This window comes from Martes martes (assembly GCF_963455335.1).
Source record: "Martes martes genome assembly, chromosome: 7".
Lineage (NCBI taxonomy): Eukaryota > Metazoa > Chordata > Mammalia > Carnivora > Mustelidae > Martes > Martes martes.
Window position 1 is genome coordinate 19,878,601 of NC_137894.1, and position 22,277 is coordinate 19,900,877.

At 49.5% G+C, this 22,277-nt stretch overlaps 1 protein-coding gene across 1 annotated transcript in view; it reads right to left on the minus strand.

Moving 5' to 3' along the window:
* The window catches only part of APBA2 (amyloid beta precursor protein binding family A member 2), a gene marked incomplete at its 5' end in the record, with an annotated part of 68,499 nt that extends 46,472 nt beyond the window's left edge, over positions 1–22,027 (minus strand). Inside the window, one exon of the mRNA XM_080808434.1 lies at positions 21,062–22,027. Coding sequence (XP_080664560.1) covers positions 21,062–22,027 — 966 coding nt within the window. The remainder of the gene's footprint in view (positions 1–21,061) is intronic.
* Between the last annotated feature and the right edge of the window lie 250 nt (positions 22,028–22,277).

The following is a 22,277-nucleotide window of genomic DNA, read 5'->3' on the forward strand; positions in this document are numbered from 1 at the left end:
ACCCTCCAGGTCCATCCATGTTGTAAATGGCAAGATCTCGTATTTTTTTATGGCTGAGCTATGTTCCATTGTGTGTATGTAGGCCACATCTTCTTTCTCCATTTTTCTACTAATGGATCCTTGGACTGCTTCTGTATCTTGGCTATTACAAATAATGCTATAATAAACATGGGGTGCATATATCTTTTCAAATTAGTGTTTTCATTTTCTTTGGGTAAACACCTAGCCATGGAATTACTGAATTACATGGTAGTTCTATTTTTTAATTTTTTGAGGAACCCCCATACTGTTTTCCACAGTGGTTGCATCAATTTATATTTCCACCAGCAGTGCAAAAGAATTCCCTTTCTCCACATCCTCCCAATGCTTGTTATTGCTTATCTTTTTTGACTTTAGCCATTCTGACACATGTGAGGTGATATCTCACTGTAGTTTTCATTTGTATTTCCCTGATGCTGAGAGATGGTGGACATTTTTTCATGTGCCCGTTGGCCATCTGTCTGCCTTCTTTGGAGAAGTGTCTATTCATGTCTCTTCCCATTATTTAATTTTTTTTTTTTTGATGTTGAGTTGCATAACTTTATATATATTTTAGGGATTAACTCCTTACTGGCTATATCATTTGTCAATATCTTCTGCTATTCAGTAGGCTGTCTCTTTGTTTTGTGGATGGCTTCCTTTGCTGTGCAAAAGCTTTTTATTTTGATGAAGTCCTAGCCATTTATTTTTGCTTTTGTTTCCCTTGCCTCAGAAGATGTATCTAGAAAAATGGTGCTATGACCAATGCCAAAGAAATTACTGCCTGTGTTTTCTTCTAGGATTTTTTTTTTGGTTTCAGGTCTCAAATTTAGGTCTTTAATTCATTTTGAGTTTATTTTTGTGTGTGGCGTAAGAAAGTGACCCAGTTTCCCTTTCTTTGCATATAGCCAGCTGTCCAGTTTTCCCAGCACCATTACTGAAGACACTATCTTTCTCCTGTTGTATATTCTTGTCTCCTATATTGTAGAATATTTGACCATGTAAGGAGAGGCTTCTTTTTTTTTTTTTTAAGATTTTATTTATTTATTTGACAGAGAGACACAGAACACAAGCAGTGGGAGCAGCAGGGGGAGAAGGAGGCTTCCTGCTGAGCAGGGAGCCCCATGCAGGGCTCGATCCCAGGACCCTGGGATCATGACCCAAGCTGAAGGCAGACACTTAAGCCACTGAGCCACCCAGGCACCCTGAGGGGCTTATTTCTTGACTTTCTATTCTCTTTCATTGATCTGTGTGTCTCTTTTTGTGCCAGTACTCTACTGTTTTGATGACTACTGCCCTGTAGTGTATCTTGAAACCTGGGATTGTGATACCTCAAGTTTTGCTCTTCTTTCTCAAGATTGCTTTGACTATTTGGGGTCTTTTGTGTTTATGTACAAATTTTAGGATTATTTGTTTTAGTTCTATGAAAAACACTATTGGTATTTTGATAGGGATTGCACTGAATCTGTAGATTGCTTTGTGTAGGGTGGACACTTTAACAACATTAATTTCCATTCTATGAGTATGATATGTCTTCCATTTGTTTGTGTCATTTTCATATTCTGAATCAGATTTTCTAATTTTATTATTTATTATTTGTTAATTGTGGTAAAACACACATAACATTAAATTTACCATTTTACCCACTCTAAGTGGATGGTTTGGAGGCATTAAGTACATTAACATTCTGCAATTATCACCACCATCCCTCTCCAGAATTCTTTTCATCTTGCTCATCTGTAATTATGTATGCATTAACCATTAATTCCCCATTACTCGCTCCCCCCAGACACTGGTTGTCTCCGTCAATTTAACAACTCTAGGAACCTCATATAAGTAGAATCTCATCTTTTTGTGACTGGCTGTTTCACTTAGCATGATGTCCTCAAGGTTCATCCATATTGTAACATGTATCATAATTGCCTGCCTTTTCAAGACTGAATAATATTCCTCTATTTGCATATACCCCATTTTATTTATCCATCCATCTATTGACAGACAGTTGGGTTTCTTTCGCCTTTTGGCTATTGTGAATAATGCTGCTCTGAACATGGGTACAAATATCACTTACAGTTCCTCTTTCAATTTTCTGGATATACACCCTTAAGAGGAATTGAATTGCAAGATTATATTGTGATTTTATTTGTAATATTTGTGGAATCCCCCTATTGTTTTCCAGCGACTGTACCATTTTATATTCCCAGCAATATCCAAGAGCTAAAATCATAGCTCTAAAAAACCTGAATTCTTAGTTTAATGCAAATTCTAAACTCTAGAATCTAAATTCTTTGGTTAATGCAAATTAGTCAATCTACTACTAAGGAAAAGAAAATGTTCCAAAGACATGTCATAAGTCTTCTCTTAAAGAAGACATCAAACCAAAATCTCAAGTAACAAAATTTAAAGTTTGAGTATCTCTATTTGGTGCTTTGCACCATCCAGAATGTAGAGGCCAGATCCATAGCACCAAAATCACTCTACAAACCCTGAAGGAGGTTTTAGTAAGCCATCACATGAAGTTTCAGAACTTTCTGGAAATAAATTATCAAGCAGTAACAATACAATGATGATGATGATGATGATGATAATGATGATGATGATGATGAGATTAGTAAGTTACACTTACAAATAAATAAATTTATATTATAAATATATACTACACTCATGTTTACTTAGAAATAACTAATTTACACTATTTCCACTCTTGCTTTACAGCTTACAAGACTGAGGCTTCAGGTGTTGGAGATAATAGCTAGGTTCCCACAGGTCTAGGTAGCATAGCAAGATGTCGCTGCTGGTTTTCTTCCTTGTCTAGACAGTTACTGTTGTGTTCCTTGATGTCATTCAGTCTCTCTGGCAGGGCTAGAGAAGAATGAAGGGACATGGGCCCATCCTCCTGGCACTGATGACATCTAGCAGACCACTAATTCCTAGCTGAGTGTCCCCTTCGTGACTACAAACACTACTGCATCTCAGAGGCAGGGACAGGGGGTAGGTGAGGAGTTCAGGGATGGCTCAGATGGGAGGTGGGAAAAATGGGGCTGGGCTTCAAGCATGGGGAAGATTGAGCACAGAGGAAGAAAGGAGGGAATCACCATATACCAAGAAAAATCAGAATTCAAGCTACAGGAAGAAATGAGGCTTTCGTGGAACAAAGGGGATGCGGAGCTGCAGCTGAAGCCCAGGAGGTTCTGATATTGGTTGGTCCCTGTTTCCTTTGCTGGAATCCCAAAGAACTGTCTGCACCCCAAGCCCTGTGAACTCTCAGATAATTCACATGGGTCCTGGTTTCATCCTGCTGTCCCAGTATGCCCCAAGGCAGGGCTCTGGGGCTCAGGCAGGTCTGGGACCACTGGCATGCTCCTCTGTCCTTCCTAGCCCTCTTTCTGGGAGCTGAACCCATCCTTTACTAGAGGAGAGGACTGAATCATCTGGGGTCTCCACCCCATTAGAACCCGTTCTGACCAAGCTGAGTGGACAGTGCCCCTTCTTGTAGGGCTGAGGATGACTTAGCAATGAATCCCACCAGGGTCCTCAGGGAGCCAGGATGGTTTCCCAGCCTCTGAGTTAAGTCTTCCCTCTGCTTCCTTGGCTCTGCACCTCCCTTTGTGGCCAAAGTAGACCAGGCAATATCTCCTAAAGAGTGCAATGGGAACTCTTACCTCAAATGCTATTCCCATCCGCCTTAATTAAACCCAAATTTGCCACATCCTCCCAGAAAACCTTCTGTTGTCTTATACTCTTGGCTATTTCAAGGTCCATTTAGAGCACATCCGTGTTTCCTCTCTTGTTTGAAAGAGCTCTAATCTGGTGACTTTTCCTAGGCTGAGTTCACGGACTTCATTTCCGGAAGGCCTGCACCATCTTACCAAATGCTGGATGGACAACAGTCATCTCCAAAACGCCTAAAGAAACAAACCAGCCAACTGATGGATGAAAACGGGTCAACCACACTTTTTATAGACTGAATTTGTCCCCACCAATTTCATATACTGAAGCCTAACCTTCAAGGAGATGGGACATTTGGGATATACTTTGTATTAGATGAGCTCATAAGGATGCGAGCTTCGTGAACAGGAGCCCCCCGAGAGCTCCCTCACCCCTTCCACCATGTGAGGACACAGCCAGAAGGCTCTGTCTGTGAACCAGGAAGTGGCCCCTCACCAGATACCAGATCTGCTGGGGCCTTGACCTTGGACTTCCTGCCTCCACAACTGTGAGAAATAAATGTCTGTTGTTTATAAGCACCCCGTCTACAAATGTTACAGCTTGGGGTAGAATCTACATTTTCTGCCACGGATGTAGGGCAACAGACTCTCGTCAGGGCACCAGATGCATTGTGGGAAAAGGCCATGTCGGGCCTGTTGTTCATCTTACACGGGGTGAAGAGGGGTCCCTCTGGGGGAGGCAGCCCCCACGGGGTGAGGGCTTGGGTAGGGAGCAGAGGCTGGGTGCTGTGCCCCCATGCCCATCCTTGGAATGCCTGGCATGGAGCCACAGCACATAGTGACCGTGGGCAATACAGGGTCTGAGATCCACTTATAATGGAGATTTCTCCCCAGAGCTTCTACAGTCTCGACCCTTTCCTCCATGTCAGCGTTTTCTCCACTCATCGCCATGACAACCACATCTCATCATCAACAGCCGGGGCTGTTTTCAGAGAGGTGGGATTGGGAGAGCCCATCTGGCGCTCTGATTTTCATCTCGAGGGCAAGGCGGAGGCGCGCTTGGCAGCATGGGGCACAGCATCTGAAATTAACATCGTAGAGGCCCACGTGGGTTGGGGGTTCCCAGCAACTCAACTGAAGATGTTCTCTCACCCTTCTGGGTACCCCCAAACCACAGCAGGCAGCCGCACCTCAGCAAGAGAGGCCAGCCAGGATACCTGAGTCCTTCCCAGCCAACAGGGAAGCAGCCCAGCGCCGAGGGCTGTTCTCGGCGCCCCGGGCTGGAAGCCACACCAACCATCCACGGAGAGAAGGATGGTGAGTGAAACTGTGAAGTGAAATCTAGCGGGAGGAAATGGGGCAGGACCCCCTCGCAGGCACCCTGAGAACAGAACAGAAACGTGTGGCAGAAACTGGTCAGGACATGCCAGGACCAGGGACAGCTGTTCAGGGCTCGGGATGATTTGCCTGTAATAAAAATATATTCATCTGAATAAATTGCTCTAATAAGTATCTTGGCTCCAGTTGGTGAAGCCAGAGCTAAGATTTTTTTTTAAAGTGTCAATTTAGATTTTGTCTGCTTGATTAAATGGAAAATACAGCAACGTAACCCACATGGCTTGACAAGAAACAACAGCAAACAAGCACGCCTGCCCTCACGCCATCTGTAATAAACACCAAACATTCCCAAGCAGTCTCCTGAATGACAAGCACGTTAGCGACACACGGAGGGACAGAGCGTCGTCAGCTCAAAGCCAGGCAAGCCACAACCTTCACACTGAACTATGCTGTCTCCCCTCACATGTGACTCCTTGTCAGACACATCCCAGGCTTACAGACAGCTCAGTTAGGTGACAGCCTTCTCTGGGAATCACCTCCCGCTCCCTGTTTCCAAAGGCATCAGACATCGAGCAAAGCTGCCTTCCTCTGTCCCACGCAGCAGGGGTCAGCCGGGACCCACGTCCTGCCAGGGGCTCATGGAGGGCCACCCTGAGAGTGTCAGCCACCGTGGGCTGACTGAAGGTCTGCCTACTGCGTCCTGAACATATTTCACAAGCCCTTCAACCTGTCCCCTGACAGGCGGATGGCTCAGAAAAATGACAATATTGTTCTTTTTCTTCTGCCCCTCTTAGAATTCTGATCACTCGTATGACATTTGTCTGGAGGAGAATGAGAGCTTGGGGATGAAGTATTTATTCTTATAATAGTCATCCCCATGAGGGTGATCATATCTTTTTGAAGCCAATCTGTGGCTTCAAAGAATCATGACAAGGTCCATTAGGGAAACCAGCCAGTCAGTCTATCTTTTAACATCTCCAGGCAGGCCTGTGAACAGGAGAGTTAAGGAGAGTCTCTCCCCCCAACACTCACTCCATCCCCTGCCCAGATATTTCGTGGAACATACCTATACTAAACAATTTTGCATCCTCTGTCCAAGGCTCAAGCTTAACTGTGTGTCCTCTTGTTATTTTCTCCATCTGGCAGCCCTACCTGGGGCCTGAGAGACCGCCACCTGCACTGAGCTCCCCCAGGGCACACTCAGGGCCTGGCCTGGTTCTCTGCATCTGGTTTGCTAAAACCTCCCCTACCACTGACCATCAGGACCACCTACCATGTCCTTGACTTTGTCCTTCACAGGTGCCTGGGGTGGTTGGCCCAGCATTTCAGAGCAGGAGCGAATTTTCCTAAACTGACCTCTGCATTTCAATTCCTTATGAAGCACTATCCAAAGGCTGCACCCAGGGTGCCTGGGTGGCTCAGTTGGTTAAGCGCCTGCCTTCGGCTCAGGTCATACATGATCCTAGGGTCCTAGGATCGAGTCCCGCACCAGGCTCCCTGCTCTGCAGGGAGTCTGCTTCTCCCTCTGCCTCTCCTCCCACTCATTCTCTCAATCTCTCTCTCAAATAAATACATCTTTAAAAAAATGTATTTAAAAAAACAAAAAACAAAAAAACAAAGGTCACATCCACATGACTGGTCCTAAGCAAGCATCTTGGATGTCTTACACTGAGGCCCCAAAGACACACACAACAAAACTCTTGACCAGGGACAGCTCCCCATCCAGTGTGGCACAGCTCACCAGCCCTGCTGGCTTTAGACCCTCTGTGGGCAAGCCAGAGAACAAACAAATACAAAGGAACAACGGCAGTTCCTGTGTGATCCGGCCTGAGGGGCCTAAGAGGGGAGCCCCAAGGCTGAACCATTAAAGGCTTGGGGGTGGTTTGAGCTTTCTCATCTGAGTGCAGCCAGGACCCCAGTACATCGCTGGGGGAAATGTAAAATGTTGAGCCGTTGTGGACAACAGTATGGGAGTCCTCAGGAAGTTACACACTGAATGCCTCTGTGATCCAGGAACGCCACCCCACAGAGGGCTGAAAACAGCTATCTACGCAAAATCTTGTACCTGAATGTTCGTGACAGTCTCATTTGTAACAGTCAAAAGGCAGAAACAACCTGAGTGTCTGTCAACAACTGAATGGATGAACAAAGGATGGTGTATCCCTTCTAAGGAATATCACTCAGCCAGGAAAGGAAATGAGGTCCTGACACATGCTAGGACATGGGTGAACCCTGAAAACATCATGCCAAGTATAAGAAGCCAGACGCAAAAGGTCACATACTGTGTGATCCCATTTAGACAGAAATGTCCAGAAACAGGCAAATCTGTACCTAGAGAAAGCAGGTTTGTCTTTGGCAGGGGCTGGAGGGGGAGGGAAGAATGGGGAGTGACTGTTGATGACTAAGTATGAGCTCTCCTTTTAGGGTGATGAAAATGTTCTAGAACCAAATAGAGGTGCTTGCACAACCCTGCACTAAATGCCGCCAAACCCTACACATTAAAGTGATCAAAACAGTCAATTTTATTTTATGTGTATATCACTACAGTTTAAAAATAATGTAGATGAGGGATCTGGGTGGCTCAGTCAGCTAAGCATCTGACTCTCAACTTCGGCTCGGGTCTTGATCTCAGGGTCCTGGGATGGAGCCCGGTGTTGGGCTCCTCACTCAGCATGGAATCCACTTAAGGATTTCTCTCCCTTTCCCTCTGCCCCTCCCTTGCTCTTGTGTGCTCGCTCGCTCTCTCGCTCGCTCGCTCTCTCTCCAATAGATAAATAAATCTTTAAAAGTTATTTTTAAACAATGTGGAAAGAATGAATAACCAGAGCCCTTTAAGGACCTAAGACTTACTACCCCTACCTGTAATATTCACTTTAGTTTAGCTGAAGGTCACCCACCAGCTTGTGCAGGACTCAGCCTCTCCTTGGACGCAAAGGCCAAGGGAAGGAGGTGGGTTGTCCGGGTGGCACAGAGGCTCTTCCCTCCCAGTCACCTGCATCACACATGAGGATATCACACTTGGATTCAGTTGTGGAAAAGAAGGGGGTTCCAACTCTTAAAGCAAAGCATGCTATGGAACTAAGGAGTCTTCCATTTGGTTTCGTTCAGTTCTCAAAGGAAGAAAGCGACACCGCCCCCTTTCTAAATCTGTGGCTGGGGAGCCAACGTGGCCGCTTCTCCCACAGGTTCCGCAGGTCGGCGGCAAACACTGGCACCTTTTCCCATCCTGCCAACTTAAAGGTGAGAAGCCTTGTGTGAGCAGAGTTTAATGACAGCGGCTCTCCAGAGCAGAATGGTCTCTTGGCCTTATGGCAAGCTCTTGCATTCTCCTGGGAGACCTGAGGCCTCTCCCACCTAGCCTAGAGCCCAGCACTCACATTCTGGGAAAGCTACCTTGACAGCTGAAAGATGAAGGCAACGAAGGTGCGTAAGTCAAAAGGAAATCAAATGACCGATACTAAGTCAATGTTAGAATTCCATTTCCAGGGGCGTTTTTCTATATTGGACTTGTACTCATCTAAAGAGGTCACTGTTCCCAATATGGAATTGCTATGACCAGCTCTCTGTTCTAACATGAGGACTTCTCTGTTTTGGTCAATACTATTAGTCCTAAGTAATAAACAACTCAATTGAACTGCCTAAACCTGTAAACACTAACACAAAGTCCTATGATTCATAATTTGAAAAATACATTTAGCCAGCTAATATGTACAGAAGATACCAACGACCCAGTTAGATTCTACAAATCTACCTGTTCAACTTCTATGATTATACAATGTAGAATATTTGGTTTTCCTAACACTGAGGATAAGGAGAGAGAGTTGAACTAGCTGTTATTTTTTAAAATATTCTTATTTATTTATTTGAGAGATAGAGTACAAGCAGGGGGAGAGGCAGAGGGACAAGCAGACTCCCCAATGAGTGGGGAGCCTGACACGGGGCTTGGTCCTAAAACCCCAAAATCATGACCTGAGCTGAAATCAAGAGTCAGCCACTTGACCGAGCCACCCAGGTACCCCAAAACTAGCTGTTATTTTAATGATATATTTGACAATACATTTTTATTTGAATGATACCAACAAAGTAGGACCTCAACAATCTTACTTAAAGATGAACAGACCCACTACCTTGTAACCATGCACAACAGTGACCACAGGGCCAAATGACTGCTGTCCACTCATCTCTACTCTGACTACACCAGACTGGTTTTGATTGGCCCAGAATGAGTGTGTGTGTCGGGGGAGGGGGGTGTCTGATACCGGTTACATGGGTTCAGATTGGCTCGACTTGGTTTTAGATGATTCAAATTGGCTCAGGCCAATAAATGGGCCAAGAGCCTTTTTTCTTTTCTTTTTTTTTTTAAATTGTCATAAACATACATAAAATGTATCATTTCAACCATTTTTTTGAAGATTATTTATTTGACAGAGAGAGCACAAGAGCAGAGTGAGGGGCAGAGGGAGAAGCAGACTCCTCACTGAGCAGGGAGCCTGATGCAGGGCTCGATCCCAGGACTCCGGGACCATGACCTGAGCCAAAGGCAAATGTTCAGCTGACTGAGCTACCCAGGCACCCCCATTTCAGTCATTTTAAAGTGGACAGGTAAGTGGCATGAAATACAGTCACACTGTTGTGCAACCCATTATCACCATCTACCCACAGAACTTTTCATCTTCCCTAACAGAAACTCTGCACCCATTAAACACTAACTCTCCATTCCCGCTTCTCCAGCCCCTGGCGGCCAGCTTTCCACTCTCTGTCTCTATGAATTTAATTCCTCCAGGAACCTCATATGAGGGGAATCATACAGGATTTGTCTTTTTGGGACTGGATTATGTCACTGAGCGTAGTGGCCTCAAGGTGCATCCCTGTTGTAGCCGAGGTCAGAATGTCCTTCCTTTTTCAGGCTGAATAATATTCCACTGCATGTAAAAGTCTTTCCTTCTGGTTTTTTTTTGTTTTTTTTTTTTTTTAAAGATTCTACTTATTTGAGAGAGCGAGAGAGTGGGGGGTGGGGGAGAGAGCAGAGAGAACAGGAGAAGCAGGCTCCCCAATGAGTAGGGAGCCTGATGTGGGACTCGATCCCAGGACCCTGGGATCATGACCTGAGTCAAATGCAGATGCTTAACTGACTGAGCCATCCAGGTACCCAAAATTCTTTTCTTTTGTACTTTATCACTATCAGTGTGGCACAGAAGAAAAAAACAATGCTCCTACCAATACAGAAAAAAATCACCATGCCGTGGTCTCTGAATATGGGCAAAACTGCCATAGTTTAGGTGACTTGGCATTCTTTGGATTCATTCATTTTGTTTCATTCTTCTTGGCATTTAAAAGAGGGCTGCAGGTGAAATATTAGGCAAGAAAAACCCTGGGCAGCAATTTCACTCCACAATATCTCTCTTAAGTTGCAAATTCGATTCTGCAAAAAGAGCCTTGACTTGTTATTGGTCTTGTTCCTGGAGCAGTTTTGAGGACTGGTGAGTGGCTAGATCACCTGTCTTCTCTTGAAGATTAACATTTGTATTTCATGAAGTGAATAATGTGCTATCTTTATATGCTTGGGTCCCAATGAATGAATGAATGAATGAATGAGTGAAGCAGGTGACAGACCACAGAGAGGAAGAGCTTCTATTTTCAATGACTAGGGGTTATTTCAATAAGCAGGGGTGCTTGGATGGCTCAGGTGGTTGAACACCTGACTCTTGGTTTTGGGTCAGGTCATGATCTCAGGGCTGTGAGATCAAGCCCCATGTTGGGCTCCGTGCTCAGCCCAGAGTCTGCTTGGGATCCTGTCTCTCCCTCTCCCCCCTGCCCCTCCCCCTGCTCTCTCTCTTCTTCTAAGATAAACAAATCTTTAAAGAGAGAGACAGAGAGAGAGAAAGAAAAAAAGGAAGCAGTAGCGGGAGTGATCAAAAGATCCCAGAAGCACCCAGACACCTGGCATGGGTGTGGCATGGTCCAGGTCTAAGCCTGTCTGACGAAGACACTCGGGCGGGTGAGTCTGTGTCAGTGGCATAATGGTCAAAGTCAGCAGACCCAGAAACTCTGGGAAGGAAAGTTAGGGACAGATGTCTCCCTGCTGTCACCAAGGGCTGATTTGAGGGGAAGCAAGAGACTCAAAGGCTGGGTGGGGAGTGTAGGGGTAGGAGTAGGGCCGCGCTAGGATTCAGAGTGGGCAAACAAGTCTCAAATCAGAGGCCACGTGCAAGCGTCTGGGCCAAGGAAGAGGAAGGCTGGCCAAGGAGGGTGAATGGGCAACTCCCCAAACAGCAACATCCCTCCAGCCTTACAACGTGCCCAAGCTTCTGTACCGAGCAGCAGCCCCACGTCCGGAGTCCAGCTCAGGCTCGCTGACCTGACCTCTGTAGCCCGACTGCTGTCACAGCAGGACAAGGTGGCTGACTGTGGGGGTAGGTCCAGCAGTGCTTTGGCACCAAAGACGGCATATGGCATCTCAGTCAATGTTTCTTCGATGGAGACAGGAACCAGACGGAGGCCTGGACCACGTGCTCCCAGTTGAAACCAGAGGAGCCAGACAACGAGATTCTGTAAGCCCAGTTCTAAACATCCTTCCACTCCAGCAGTTTGGAACTGGGCTTGGTCTCAGGCGGAGAGAGATCAGCTTCTCTGGTGTGACGGCGGAATCAGCAAACACTCCTGGACCTGGCAGGTTCTGGAGTCCACCTGCCTCCTGGGGCACCATTCTGTCCCACACCTCCTTCTCGAAGTTTCTGAGATGTGCTTAGTGTTCTTGAATTGCCCGTGGTGTTATCACATAGGATTGGGAGGCAGTCTTTATTCGCCTCCTGTTACCACAGTCCCGTGACCTCTTAAGTAACTGACTAGTCTTGGCCGCGATCTGGATGCTTTGGGTTGACCACCCCATGGCGGCCACGGCCACGCGGTCCCATCTCAGGAGAGGGCCCCACGAGTGACATTACACGTCTCTGAGTCTCGTGTTCAGCCATGTGGCCTTTCTCCCCGAACAGAAGATGTTTCTAAAAATTCCCCCGAGGAGCCTTGCGCTTCCTAGGCAATGTCACGTGACAAAGCAGTTTTGTCAGCTGCTGCGTCTCAAGCCGCTGGGACATGCGAAGGACTGTGGGAGGTGCCGCAGGGGCCTGAGGACGGGAGCTGAGTGTGGGCCGACTCGCAGCCTCATCCCATACCCAGTCCCCTCCCGTTCCCCCAGATCTGCCCGAGACGCTCACAGCTGACAAACGGGTGTGACTCAGGACAATGCAATTCAGTTCAAGCCCCACCCGTGCTGGGCCTCCTCTCCCTGCTGGCACCTCCTTGGGCCCCTCCCTTCTTGTCCTTATAGACACTGCCCATTTACCTCCTTCGGTTCCCACATGTGACCCTCCGCTCTTACAGCCCATCAGAGCGGCACGGGGGCTTCCCAGCAAGGCCTCCCTTAGTGGCCGTGCTGTGTTTGGCCTTCCAGACGTCCCTGCCCCTAAGCTCCCTCCTGGCTTTCCCCTCCCAACTAAGGCCCTTCTCCCTCCCTTGTCACCATCACCATCCCACGTCCTGCCCCCCGCCCTGGCTCTCTTTCAGGGCTCTCAGCCCCCATCACAATCCCAGCCCCCAGGCTCCTCCACGTTCAGCCTCTCCTGGTTGGCTCACTTCCCAAGCCCCCCCCTCCCCGCCAACCCCCGCAAAGACCCAGAGCCTCTCAGCTCATCACCTCTGCTGCAGCCAGTCCCTCTCCTGAGCACCCAGCCCCACCCTGACTGGGAGGTTTCTGGGTGTCTATCTCCCTCTAGAATGAGATTTGCAGTGAGGGCTTATGTCATTTTTAATCTTTGCACCCCCACTGCCTGGCACATCGCAGGTGCCAAGACGCATGGGCTGTTGGGGAAGGAAGGCAGGTGCCAGCAGCCCAGGGAATCCGAGCGGCCTGGCTAGGGACAGTCAGCTTCGAAGGAGAGTGGGAGTTATGTGCAGAGACTCCAGATTGAGGAGAGCGCCTCAGAAGGCCATTTGGAATTAGTGAGAGACCGGTGGCCCAGAGCCCAGCTCATCTGCCCAGAAAGTGCAGTTCTCAATTTCCTATTAGGAACGCAGTGTGGGAAACCAGAGCAGCCCTTGGAGACGTGTCAGTGTCCCCTCGTTCCCACAAAATCAGACTGCAGAGCAGAAAGGGACTGAGGATGTCCCCAAGAAGGCATATGAGAGCTGTCTATCCTGGGTGGCCCTGCAGGGGGAGAGGGTCCACCCGAGGAAGACTTATAGAAGGGAGAGCCCGCAGACACCTCAGAGCGGCCCCTCCCTCACTGGGCACCTCGGGCCTATCAGCTCTCACTAGGGCCGCACACACACCTGCCCTGCCTCCAGTGCGTCTCTGGCCATCCTGGGCCTCCTCCCACACTGCTTCAGTGTTGGCTTCAGCCCTCCCCTGATGGCCTTCCAGAAGTCAGTGAGGCCAACCTGCTCGGTGGTGTCCCCAGCCCTGCACAGCTTGGCCCTGCACCCAAACTGTTTGCAGAGCCTCCCCCAGCGGCCTCCCCCACATCCTGAAAAAGGCTCCCAGACTTGAAATCATCACCGTCACCATCGGGGCGAGTGTTCCATGCACCTGACATCCACTGCAGACTCCGATCCATGCCAACGCTGCCCCCCAAAGCCCCAGGGGATAGGCAGTGGTTGGTGCATATCACGTGTCCAGCATGTTCCAGACCTGGGAGCTGGGGCAGCAGGATGGGAGCTGGGGCAGCAGGATGGGCTCCAGGCTTCCTAGCTCTGGCATTGGCTTTCCTAACCACTGCACCTTACTCTCTCTTCAAGGCCTAGAGGTGGGGACATTCCTGCCTGGATTATTGTTAGTGGAAGGGCTCTACATAATTTTTTTAGACAATAAAACAGTGTTTTAGAGACCCTGGCTTTAACTAGATTTTAAAAGCGCTGAAGCAATCGCAGGTTCCTGGTGAATAAGCTGGTCCGTGACAACAATAGCCACCAGCAGTCATGTGTCTTCAAGAGGCTTCACAGAAATCAAATAAGGCCTTTGTGCTGACTCAACAAACAGCCCCAGAGAGATCAAGTTTGGGAGCCTGAACAGATCGAGCGAGGGGCTGAGAAGGCCAAGGCCGGAACAGCCTGGATTTTGTCTCTCAGGGTGGCCCCAGGAATCAGTCACAGCAGATGCTATGGGAACCCATCAAGGCACTGGGAGCACAGGAGGCTGGAGAGGGGCACAGGAGCCCCTGGGAACTCTCCCATACCACCTCCCCATGTGCACAAGAAAGGCAGGACCCGATGTCACAGGTGGGCAGGGGAGGGGGGCTGCCGGCAGAGTCGGGGGCAGGGCTGCGGGAAGAAAGAGACCACCTACACACCACAGAAGCTCAGGGGGTGGGCGAGGGCCTTCCCCTGACCAGGCCATGCCCTCAGCTCCTGCCCCCAGGCTTTCTCCAGCTCTGTCCCAGCTCAGGACAGATTGGGACAGAATGTACCTGCTCCCCACCCCAGGCACAGTGCAAGCATCAGATCCCTTTAGGCACCTGCTACCCTGTGGCATGCCAACAGAGGTTACCCGGGAGACAGCGACCTCGGGATACTCCTCTCGGCCCCTCAGGGCGTGGTTCCCTTTCGTATAAAGCAGGTGCCCAGACTTACTTCCTATGCCGCTGAACAGGACACACGTGAGAGACACCGGCCCCGAGGGAGTGCTCACAGAGCCACTGCCCACCCCACGCCCATGCCGGCCGAGGTCACCCACGCACCGAGCATCCTCCCTCCGTACATAGCACAAGCATTCCTATCACAATCTCAAAAGGTCCTCCACAGAGCAAGTCTCCACTGATTGCCAAATCACAGCAAAGCCTTCTCCACAAGGAGCAATGACAAACGTTTGTACATCTGACGTGGTCTCAGGGCTCGGTACCTCACCTCAACTTAACTGCTATGTTAAGTTGTCTATGATGCATTGATCTTCCTTCTTTTTCTATTGTCAGAGGGCTCTTTTTAGAAAGCACTGGCTGGAACGATGATAAACAAAAATCTCAAAAACCCCCAATAACCCCAACAGGGGTGGGCTGTGCCATCCAGCGTGCAGAGCTGTTCTGGGCAGAGTGGCAGCAGAAATCAAACACCTTGAACTAGATGTCCCGACAGGCGCCCAGCCCATGGAGGACATGGAACAGGACCGGGAATGCCTGCAGCTCCAGAAACCTCCAGAGCCCAAAGGAGGACATTTATGAGAGGGGGACTCTCGGGCACAGAGCAGGTATTTTCAGAGTACCTCTTCTCAAGTTAGATGTCTCAAGGTAACACAGGAAAAAGATAGGGATCCCAAAAGAATCGGTCCAAATCAAACCCCGTCCTTGTCAAACCCAGACACACAGTGCATCACACAGAGACTATAAGAACCCACCATCCCAGGCCACCCTGCAAATCTGCAGAACTCTCTTGGGTGCTAAGCAAACATGTCTTACAGGAGCCTGGAGGAGCAGCCCCTGGGAGCTCCGGTCAGCAAGCCTCTCTTCACAGGAGTTGTACCGATGACACACCAAGTCCCCAAAGCCCACGCCTGAGCTGTGGGACCAGGATCCCGCTGAGGTCCTCCCTCGGCTCATAGCAGAGGTGGGTGCAGGAATGGAAACTCAATCTAGATATTCGATACGAACTCGGCTGGATGAAACTCACATATTCTTCATGGCCGTATGTAAAAATTAAAGTATTTCATATCAACAAATCTCAATAAAATTAAGGAAAGTGACTCATAGATCATCTCTACTTGACGACTTTGATCCACGGCCTGAGACCTCACAAAGCCAGATGTGGAGACAATTTTATGGCCTGGAAGTCTTGTTGGACTCTGGTCACTACATGGGTGTCAGGACATACGCGTCAAGGCCTCGTGGTTACTAAGTCAGTAAGGACAGAGTAGTAGCCGCTATCCGGGAGGAAGATGGCCCAATGCATTCACCAACGGGCAGACTCAAACACTCCCTGCCCCTGAAGTCAGCGTCACCTCTTCTAGAAGCCCTTCAAGGAATGTAGGGGGCGGTGGTGAGAAGCATGAATTTGGGTGCAACACAGACTATTTACCCCTTGAGCTGTGTGACCACGGGTGTGGTACTGAGTCCATGAAAGTCTCAATGGCCTCACCTGTAAAATGGGAATAACCCTTGTCTCTACCTCTCCTGAATGTTCCAGCACTCACTGAGATCGTCCACATGAAGTCCTGAGCCCCGTGCTGGCCATGACCACCAACACCAGCATCACCTCCACCAGCACCCACGGACTTCCACAAACAGTAGGACAAGAAACATGAACTCCTCAGAAGCCCAGGGCCCCAAGAGTGACAAAGGCAACACCCTTCCCATCCTCAGCATTTTGGGTGGATGTTGAGTCATCCTGGGATACAGCCAAGAAGGGAGAGACCTCAGGAAATCATGTGATCTGGCTCTCTGTCCCCGAAGAGGAGCAACTTGGCCGGTATTTTCCTGATAGGCCCTGCACGGAGAGTAAAGGGCCTGATAATCCAGATTTGGGGGCAACACTAGCCAAGGGGGGTTGGAGGTGTCTTCGTCATAGTGAGTCTGGGACTTCGCCCCACGGCACATGTACAATGAAAGAGTGGGGAAACCTTTGCAGTAAGGTTTCTCAAACTCATTGGCCAATCAGATGCAGTTGGTTCTCCTTGTTCGTGCGAGTTCTCATCCATAAGCCTGTTGTAAACTCCATGTGTGTCAATACTGACCCAGCTCCAAGGAGAAATGCGGGATAAGGTTCCTGCAAAGCCTCTGGTCGTCATTTTTGTTGGCCAATCAACGCATCACCTTGTTTTCCTATTTAGACACTTTATTTAACGTACATTCCTCACGAGTAATTATATCCAGTATTTCTTTATAATAAAACCAGTTGCAAAGAGTCTCACAGTTCCCTGACCTCGGAAAATAAGACCGTAAATTTCTCGGGCTCTCGGCCTCATCACAGCGCCTTCCTGTGCTCTTTTTATTAGCGGGTCATCTCGTGAACCCCCAAAGTTAGCCACTTCTCTGATGTTTTTTCACTATCCGTATTACTTTAGCACTTCCCAGAGCAACCTTGTGTATGGATCGGCGAATTTCCTCTCCCTCTCTCTGGCTGTACCATATTGTTGACTCATGGCCAACAGCTCTGCAACTCACACCTACATGAATTATTGAACACAGCGTATTTTCTCCATAAGGCACATCGCAGCCTTCTCGTGCTCAGAAAAGCATCAGACAGCACGCCAGCCCTGCACGTGGGGGTCATTTCGTCATCCCACAGAGAGCACAAAAATGCAAAAAACCCTGGCACTACAAGGATCGCGGAAAGGACACCTACTTGCGGTGTGAGAGCTGAGACGAGAAGGCAGAGGGTCTCCTTGTTCACACGCGGCTGGGATCGTGCACGCTGAGGGCCTCACACGTTTCTGCCTCTCTGTGCAAGCCCACAAATGCTCAAAAAGGTGCCAGGAGTATTGATTTGAAGCTTACATGTAAAAGTTAGCGAGGAGGCCGAGTCACGGGTAATGGAATCCATGAATAACAAGGATCTGCCTGGCTTTGTTTACAGAACACATCTAACAGGATACTTTGGGAAATCCTCTTTGATTTGAAAACACTCAGCGATAGAATTCGGCCCTGCCACGTGAAAAAATATATAATTTTTTTTTTTGCTTCTGTTCTCCAAATGTCCCTCAATAAGCATACACTGCTTTGAAACAGTTCTTTCTTCTGTAAAAACACTCATGCACAGACCCTTGTCCCCCACCATCCCATCCTGTCTTCCTGCAACTTGAGCCTATCTCATTTGTGTTCTCTCATAATCCTGTCCCCTCCCCACCCAGTATAGACGTCCTGGTCTCCTCAGCGTCATGCAGGGGAGAGGTCTGCCCGCAAATCAGAACCTTTACAAAAGGAAACATGCTGGGTGCCTGGGTGGCTCAGTGGGTTAAGCTTCTGCCTTCGGCTCAGGTCGTGATCTCAGGGTCCTGGGAGCGAGCCCCGCATCGGGCTCTCTGCTCAGCGGGGAGCCTGCTTCTCTCTCTCTCTCTGCCTGCCTCTCTGCCTACTTGTGATCTCTCTCTCTCTCTGTGTCAGATAGATAAATAAATAAATAAATAAATAAATAAATAAATAAAACATACTGAAGGAAATATCTGTAGCAATAAGTAACATCTAGGGGCACCTGGGTGGCTCAGTGGGTTAAGCCTCTGCCTTCAGCTCAAGTCATGATCTCAGGGTCCTGGGATTGAGCCTTGCATGGGGCTCTCTGCTCAGCGGGGAGCCTGCTTCTCTCTCTCTCTCTCTCTCTCTCTCTGCCTGCCTCTCGGCCTACTTATGATCTCTCTCTCTCTGTGTCAAATAAATAAATAAATAATCTTAAAAAAAAAAAAAAGTAACATCTAGAGCATACAAAGTACTCCTAGGAAATAGAAAATCATCCAGACCTCCCCAAAATAAAGGGCATACATCGAACATCCATAGAAAAGGAGAAATAAGGAGGTAAGACAGATATGGGGAGATGGTCATCGTTCGTGTCCACTCCAGGAATTTATCTTCACGTAATAAACCAGCCGGAAAACCTGGAAGGGGATGTCCCCGGAGGTCTGACGCATAGAAGACAAAGCCATGTGCAACCTGTAGGATCAGGAGCAGGGTCTGTGCAGACGAATGAATGAGACGCCACATGGCCTGAATGGGACGTGCAAAGGTCAGTAAAAATGATGGTAACAATGACACGGTAACACGGAAAAATACTTGCAAGGTGTCAGGTTCGAAGAGGCGGATGGCAAAATCATGTCTGGACTACAGGGACAGCCACGTACGTTATTCATGGTCAGTGCTGGAGTCTGAAGGGGAACCCAGGGAAACCGAAAGAGCTCATCTGGGAGGGTGGTGGGAGCCACGGTGGGAACTTTCTCCGTATTCCCATTTCTAATTCCACTGTGGCATTGTCCATGCAAGGATGGAATAAAATGCTACACAATATTCTTCAGAATGGCCATGACGTAACTTTTCCAGCTTTAAAAGAAATGTCCGAGAGAAGAGGGCCGCTCCACTGTACAGTTGCCCCCCCGTGGAAGCCTCCTGAGGTAGGCTGCTGGCCCACAGACAGAGCTTCTGGAAGGAGGGTCTAGGTAGCCAGTATTGGCCTTTCTCCTTTAGTTTTTTGGTTTTATTTACCATAGCCTTAACCCCAGGCTATGCCACATTAACTGCAGACGGCCCAGGGAAAGGCCAGCATGGGACTCATGCACCCTAGAAGCCCGTTTGAGGCCCCTCTTTGGTTGGCTCCCACCGCACAGCCTGGCTGTCCCCAGCGGGGGTGGTGGGGTGAGGGTGCGGGGAGTCAGGGATTCCAGGAGGGAGGTAGGCTGGGATCTGAAGCAAGGAGTCCCCACGTTTCCCACCGTACCTCCTGCTTCACACAATCTTGCTTTCAAGATGATCCTATCACAGTGGCTCTTTTGGGTCAAAATTTCAAAAGGTTCCTCATCTGGAGAAGGGGTCACTTGGGACTATGAGATGTCGAGACCTGGGTCATGTGATGTTCGCTCAGACATGGCAGAGCCCTCCGAAGGAGTCCTCCGACCCCATGTTCATCCAGGACCCTTGTCAGCCCTGAGCTGGGAATCACCAGGCAGTCTTTCCTTTTGAGGGAAGTCATTTACCAATGAATAAGTAAATTTAAAAAAAAGCTATGCAATAATTAACCCATTTAAATGAGCTTTTCCCGTGTCTTGAATAAGAGCATTTGCTTTGAGGAGACACTCTATTTAGGGAGAGAAGTTACCCGCTCCTCCCCTCACTGCCCCCTCCCCTTCATGTTTAAAGATTATGTTCTCTTGACAAGAACTTTGTCAGGGAAGTTGCCACAACAAAGTATAGTATGTCACCCGCCCCGGGCAGCCCCCATGAGTTCCCTGCAGGGTCATAACCGCCGTTGGGCCATGAGTCCAACTCGGCCAAAGTGAAGATGGCCAGCGACACTTTGGCCTAAAGCCCAGACCTCTGGCCCTGAGCCACCCACCCTTGGGGGGAGCTCCCCAAATCCACTGGTGCAACAGCAGTTTCTCTACAACCCAAAGCCCCCCGTGCAGGCACAGCTGCCCTGAGTTCCAGGAACACCTCTCAGTGAAGTCAACCTACATTTAATAATCTCTAAAAAGAACAAAAGGCATCAATAAGCCAGTGCCAGAAATCTAGCAGCAAGTGAATATGACTCATGTCCCAAAGACATGTTCTCAGCATATGTATGTACTTTTTAAACTCACAGACTCCTCTGGGGAAAAAAAATAATAATTAAGGCTTTAAAAATATAAAAGCGTTTCGCTCTCATTTGCCCACAGAATTGGCCAACGAGAAGTTCCTTTACACAAGTGCAATCATCACATCTTCTTTATATATTCACAGAGGGTTTTTTTTTTTTTGAAAAGCAGCTTTTCAAAGGCAGCTATTAGAATACACGCTCGCTTTGATATAATTAAAAGGAATACAGTCATGCTTAAATCCACTGGCCGCATCAGCAGCATTTCTTCTCCACCCCTTTGTCAAACCTTCAAATAATTATTTTCAAAATGGTTATTTACAGTTAATAGCCCATAAGGCCAAGCCCCTGAGCTTTTGGAAGAGTGTCACCAGGATACAGTGGCCCCTGTGACATGTGCTCAGGTCACTGTCCCTTGTCACTGGCCGCAGGACCCTGAACGAGCCAGCAGGCTCACATCCTTGCCAATGTCCTGTCGGACTGAAGAAACCAGCTGGTGGGGGGATGGTAGTGACATGGACCACCCCCAACCCTGAGCAGACCCAGGGCAAGTGGGCTAGAGACCCTAGTGGGAGGCCTACTAGCCCCCTCGTGGGAGGGGGGCATCTTCGGGATGGCACCAGAACATCTACACACCTGCTACATAATGGAACAGATGAAGAATTAAACGCATATTTGAACTATGGGTTTTGGCATCCACATGGGTGACACGAGAGCATCCTTTACTCTCTAGGCCCCCCTGCCCACCCCCCCACCCCCGTCCCTGGGGATCACCAGCATCCTACCTGCTCTTGGGGCCACTTTGGCCTCTCCTCTGGAGTCCTGGACTTGGTCTTGAAGCCTCTCTGGGGGTCTCCGGAGTGCTTGGCCTCCGGAGGGAGGTTCAGTGACTTGGGCCTTCCCTCATTTCTGCTAGGGCCGTGGCTGGCCTCGCTGGGTGGGCTGGCCTCTGTGGAGTCCCCAGGCCCCGGCTCAGGCGCCCGCACCAGTGCATGCTCAGGGCTGGCCTCCCCGGCGCTGGTGATGCTGGTCATGCTCAGGCTCATCTTGATCTCAGCCACGATCTGGTCGATATCCTCCTCCTGGTCCTCCAGGTCCCCATCCCCACGCCTTGGGCGATAAGGGGAGGCGCTGCCTGCATTCCCGTTGGCCTCTGTGGGGTAGTAGTCCTCATAGCCCTCTTCACTGGGGCAGTAGTGGACACCTTCTTCCTGGTCCTGGGCCTCCAGGACGGAGGCCTCGTCCTCCGGGATGGGGAGGTGGCTGTCCCGGTAGTCTGGGCTGCCTTCGTCCCCGTGGCCATGCGGGTGGGGGCCTGCCGAGTCTGTCCACTCCTCCACTGCCTCCTGGCACTCATCCGTCTCCAGGTGGCGTGTGCCGTGGGCCAGGTACCCCTCCCCGTTGCAGTCCATGCCCTCCAGGTAGCTGTCGTCCTCGGGGCAGTAGCGGATGTAGTAGGTGATGCCCTCCTCCTCCTCAGGGAGGCCTTCATCGTAATCCTCCTCCTCGGAGGTGTTGTTCACATAGTCAGAGCTAGAGTCCCCATCAGGGCTGTGGTCGTGGCACCCCTGGTCCGGGGGCGTGGGGCTCTCAGGCCGCAGGGTGGCCAGCTCCAGGCCCTTGGGCACGTACTCCTCCAGGGGCAGCTCTGCGTCCTCGCTCTCTGGCTCCTGGCCATGGGGGATGGGGCCCGGCCTCGCCCTGTGGTCCAGCATGCTGCTCGCCGTGCTCTGACGTTTCCGGTTGGCCATGGCGGACACTCACACAGCCATGGTCACCTGCAGGCAGCCACTGTGGGGAGGAATGTTGGAGAGGACAGTGAGAACCCCGCCAAGCATGGCCACCCCAAGAATCGTGCCAGGCCATGGGCTGCCAGCCACATGGGACCCACTGGAGTGTTTGGCCACCATGTTGTTTAATGGTTATGGTAAGACATATCTGTTCCAATAATGCAACATCCCGACCACAGCTGCGTATGCCCACATCAAAGAGAAGAGAGGA